This window comes from Haplochromis burtoni, unplaced genomic scaffold, assembly GCF_018398535.1.
Source record: "Haplochromis burtoni strain Fernald_Lab_line unplaced genomic scaffold, NCSU_Asbu1 Contig_3676, whole genome shotgun sequence".
Lineage (NCBI taxonomy): Eukaryota > Metazoa > Chordata > Actinopteri > Cichliformes > Cichlidae > Haplochromis > Haplochromis burtoni.
In genome coordinates this window covers 1-5,022 of record NW_024586037.1, presented here as the reverse complement: position 1 = coordinate 5,022, position 5,022 = coordinate 1, and the positions used below count along the sequence as shown (strand labels likewise).

At 38.7% G+C, this 5,022-nt stretch overlaps 1 protein-coding gene across 5 annotated transcripts; it reads left to right on the top strand.

Moving 5' to 3' along the window:
• Window positions 1–4,482, top strand: LOC121813937. Of its 5 annotated transcripts, XM_042217913.1 has the most exons (9): window positions 8–248; window positions 357–595; window positions 1,867–1,970; window positions 2,085–2,347; window positions 2,452–2,649; window positions 2,738–2,824; window positions 2,983–3,081; window positions 3,284–3,594; window positions 3,714–3,912. In XM_042217913.1, the coding sequence occupies exons 1-7, from the start codon at window positions 167–169 to the stop codon at window positions 3,015–3,017; spliced, it is 1,008 nt and encodes a 335-aa protein (XP_042073847.1). In that variant the 5' UTR covers window positions 8–166; the 3' UTR covers window positions 3,018–3,081; window positions 3,284–3,594; window positions 3,714–3,912. The 5 variants fall into 5 exon arrangements, with proteins under 5 accessions (XP_042073843.1, XP_042073847.1, XP_042073846.1 ...); XM_042217912.1 differs by having other exon boundaries at window positions 2,983–3,594; XM_042217909.1 differs by lacking the exons at window positions 2,983–3,081; window positions 3,284–3,594; window positions 3,714–3,912 and adding an exon at window positions 4,352–4,482 and having other exon boundaries at window positions 1–248.
• The last annotated feature ends 540 nt before the right edge of the window (window positions 4,483–5,022 follow it).

Sequence of the window (5,022 nt, the reverse complement as noted above, 5' to 3'; positions counted from 1 at the left end):
TTTTCTTTAATATTGTTTTTCCCTTTTTAAAGCTGAAGTCGCAAGACTGTTTGCCCCTTACAGAGTGAGGCCTTCCTCAGCGCCACTTTCATCTCTGACCTCGCATTCTTCCAAGAAAGCATGCCGCTCCATTTACACACACACCTTCTTCTGTTTACATGATCATATGTCAGACACAGTGCCAGCTAAAGCAGTCAAATTTGACCTAGCAGCAGCTGGACTTGGAGAGAAACGGATTTCATTCCAAGGTGATGCTACATGTCATTTGTTAATATTTCAAGATTCAGTTTAACTACATTTTTACTCTTATATGTACCATTTTTGTAGTAATGTACAGCAAGTAATGTGTTTTACAGGAAGGGATGATGACCCAGAAGTGGTCAAGGCAAAGATTGAGGATACCTTCCCTCAGCTGAAAGACACAGGAGGGTTTGAACTGCTGAGAATCTCGGGTACAACACGAAGCCGTAACCTGTGCACAATCCCAAGCCCAGACACTGGATATACAGTGCGATATCTCCGCAGTCCATTGAGTGGAATTGGACAAGCTTTGATCTATATAAGGCCACTGCAGAAAAGTATTGATTTGGAAGACATGAGTAATGACTAGGGTCAGAATATGTTATTTGCATGTATTAATAAACTAGTTCAAATGGCTAGCTAAGCTCAGCTATGTGCAGTGTTGGGAAGGTTACTTTTAAAATGTATTCCATTACAGAATACAGAATACATGCCCCAAAATGTATTCTGTAACGTATTCCGTTACGTTACTCGATGAGAGTAACGTATTCTGAATACTTTGGATTACTTAATATATTATCATGCTTTTTACAACTACGTGAATGTACTATTGCTGTGATTTATTACTATCACTGAAGGTCCGTGGCTCCGAACCGTAGTAAAGGGACCTCTGGCTAATACGGCGGGGTCCCTGTCGGCTCGTAGCCGAAAAATAGCTTTACTTTGTTGTCTGGGTCAACTTTGCTTGCGAGAGACAGAGAGAGGCGTTGAAAGGCTGCTCCAACGGAACTTATTGTTTTCGGAGGAAAACACGAACACGGTGTACAGTCGAGTCTTAATAGCTTACTTACAACTGGGCTCGTCAGGCACTCTTCTTGGCTGCAGTGGTTATTATTATATTTACATGCTTCCAGCTCCCGTTTTGCTCGATGACAGCTCGTACTTTTCCTTTTTCTCCCTCCTCGCGCTCACAGACACATAACGTGTATGGCAGTCCATTCTCCCTGCAGCACGGACTACACTGCCCATGATGCTACATTCTTTAGAGCTATACCTGTAGCATTCTGCCTATTAGCTTAGCACAACAACAACAACAAAAGGCGCTCTCTCACCCAGGAAACACGCAGAGAGAGAGCGTCACCCTGTAACCATGGCAACCGTAACGCTGCCGCCTGGAACAACAGAACGTAGCTGTCAAACAAAACCCAAACAGTCCTGACCCGCGACAATATGAAACAGGAAAGTACCGCCGTGTAATCCATTTATTTCAACAAAGTAACTGTATTCTGAATACCACCTTTTTAAACGGTAACTGTAACGGAATACAGTTACTCATATTTTGTATTTTAAATACGTATGTATTCCGTTACTCCCCAACACTGACTATGTGTCAAATCACTTTAGCTGTCAGCTGGTTAGAAACATGACTGCATATGAGTAATAATGGTTCTGAATGTGTATGTAAGCAATTGTTAGAAAAGGTTTAGAAGGAGATATGTAATTTTGTGTTTACAATTTGTTTCTGCTTCTCACGTTGGCAAATGCGATTGCAGAACTGTCAAAATACTTTTTATCACAGTATGCACCAAATGTATATATATATTTTTATCTCCATATTCTCTGTAGAGCCTGACAACCCTCCAGCAACAAGGACCCCCCACAAAATGCCTGAATTGTGACATTAACATTCCTTTAAATAAAATGAAAAACCACATCACTAAATGCACAAGGTAAGGAACATCTTTGATTTTCTATATATTTTAGTATATAGTGTGGAAACTAAGTAAGTCCACTTTATATATATTGGTGATGGATGCTGAAATCTCTGCCAATCCCTCTCACAGTTCATTGAGTGGTGCTGAACCTCAGTCTGTTACTGAAAGTCAGGCTAGGCAGACTCGTAGTACAACAGCAAGGTCAGAGGTCCCATCCTGTAGCAACAGTGATGCCTGGAATCTGTCCTGCGGGGTAGAGGAACCAGATAGTATCATCTTGGAATCCACCATAACCTCAGCAAGAGCAGAGCAATCGTCAAGTGATATGGTGGTAGTGCAGGAAGATGCATCTCATCAAGATGAGGAAAAGTCACTTCTAGGGGAAAAACCAGGTAGTGACAGGAATTAAGTTAGGAAGATACCAGACAAATGGCAAAAAATACATATATTTTATTTCTTTTGATTCATGTGATCCATACAAATGTGTACCTTTCAGAGTGGAAATGTGAACAAGATGCAACCAGAGCAGCCTGGCTCTACAAGTCCGAGTTACTTTCAAAGTATGAGACCAGAAAGGCAGTAGTCCTGCAAATGGACTTGCGGGAAAGTATTGTGGATCAACAGAGATCACTTATCTCCCTCTACAAAGCTCCAAAGGTAGAGTGGGCGGGCCCTGTCAGCTGCAAACTGGAAGGTATTTTTTCTGTATTGTGAAAACATTAGAAATCCAGTGACTGACTAATCCGAAACTTCACAAGTTTTTTTTTTCTTCTTCCTTTTAGGGGATGTTGCTGTTGGAGAAGGGGTGAAGAGATTCTTCTTCTCAAAGGCAGTTTCTCTAGTACAGTCTGGTTTGCATTTGAATTTTGGTATGTATGAAACTAGACTGGGCACATGTATAGTGGATTAAATAAGAGAATATTTCAGCATGTAAAGAAAATGTATTTGTTATGTAAATGAGTTAATTGTGTTAAAATTACTGCCTGGATTTCTCATACTCACCATAACCTAGATGTACTCTTTTCAGGGAACACAGATCTTACAAGACTGTTTGACGGTTAGCCAGAACACTTGACTCCATCCACTTCTCAGACCTTGCTTGAGAGTGACATGTTTTTGGTGGTAGGCAAGAAAGTTATGTACAGAAATAAGAGGAATAGTAATTTAAAATAATACATGTGCAGCACTAAAGGAAAAAGCATTACTTGTGTTACATTATCCTAACTGTAACCATAAAGATGAAAAATAGATTGAATTCCGGTACAAAACTGTTTGTCTTTACCCCCATGCAATGTTAGGCTTAGTGAATTTATTATGTTTGATCTTAGGAAGAATAATGGGACATTCATTCATTCATGGTGGACCGTGTATGTCTGGTATAAGTCCTGCAATTTGAAATGCTTTATCAGTACAGTGGATGTTCTTTAAGTATTTAACATTTAAAGTGTTTTACTTTACGGACTCACACTTCAGTTTTGGTTTGGTCTCACTGTTGTAGGTCATAACACGAACAAGCCGTCAAGTCAAGCAGCTGAGGAAAGGGCTTAAGGAGACCATGGTATGGCCGCTTCTGACAGAAAGATCAGACATCATTCCTCTTTTCTTACCAAGGGACTCAGAGACTGCTCCCTGTTGTGAGGTAAAGTCAGGTCACATCTTTTAATATCTGAACAGTAAAGGTATTTGGTTAATTTCTGAAGGATGAACATTAATTGTTGACACAAAACATCAATATACTATTTTGTATGCTTGGGCTAGTCGAACAGCTGGGTTACATTTAATAAAAATACACCTAATGTTGCTGACGCTCTTAAGACTACAAGATAAGTAAAGATATAAAATGACAAATTAAGCTTATTTTATCTTGTAGCATTTAAGAGAAAAAATTAACCAAGGTGAACTATTTTATGCAGTCTATTCTAGAAAGGATAGTGTGGCCTGCCACAGAAGATGAAGATGAGGAGAAGAGGAATGCTCTCGAGGATAAATGCAGAGTGGCAGGTTACCTTCGGTCCTTCATTGAAAATGGTAAGTCTACTGCGATAGGTATTTTGCCATTGGTTTTCTCTGATTATACTTTGGTAAATTACATACAGTCTAGTGATCTTGGGTCATTAACAAAGTACACTATAGTATAAAATTTGGTTTGTTATTTGCTCCATGCAATACATAAAAAAAGAGTGGTGGCATTGTCAGTTGCACTAGAATTGTATGTAGACTACTTTTAGCTTTGTTAACATAAAAATATCTATAACAGCTACAACAGCAATTTGAGTGGGGCAAAAATGTCTGGTGCCCTGTATGTAAGTGGTCATCTTTTATGGTATTTCTCCATAAAAGATTCAAAATAATGAATATAGGATGTCATTATAGTTTAAAACAATCTTCTGTTGCAGCATCTTGTGCACAACAAAAAGCCCTCATCAAGTTTTGGACAGGATGGGAAGTCTTGCCGAGAAATGACTGTGGAAGTGGTCAACAGCAGTCTTCCAAAGTCTTACACCGGTTTTGAAGTACTACGTCTTCCTGCACACTACTGTACCTATGAGTCATTTTTAATGGACATTCAGGTGTGTCTCAACTCTACTGACTCAGGTTTTGGTCTGGTTTACGATTGATTCCATAACCACATGGTAAGATTAGACCATTTCTTCTTTCTTGCATCACATTACTGTATTCAGTGTTCAAAGAAACAGACAATCTAGTGAGTTCTAGTTCTTTTTAATACACTTGACAGTGAAAAATACACAGTACAGGTGAGCATTTATGGCTTTTTAAATATAAACTGATGAAGAGTTCAGATATCAAAATCAGTTGTTCACTGTACATTATAAATTACACAGTATGTTTTGTTTATACTCGCTACTGGTACAAAAAAAACTTGTAGAAAAAGTTATTTGAATTAAGATGTTACACTACTGTACTGTGTTCATTGTATTAAATCTGCTCAGAGTTGACATGTACTGTATATCCAACCAAGAAATGAATATCATTAAAGTGACAGCTGTATAAAACAAATCCTGTTTTATAGCCACTCACTGTTTTGTTGAAAATGAAATTGGTTATG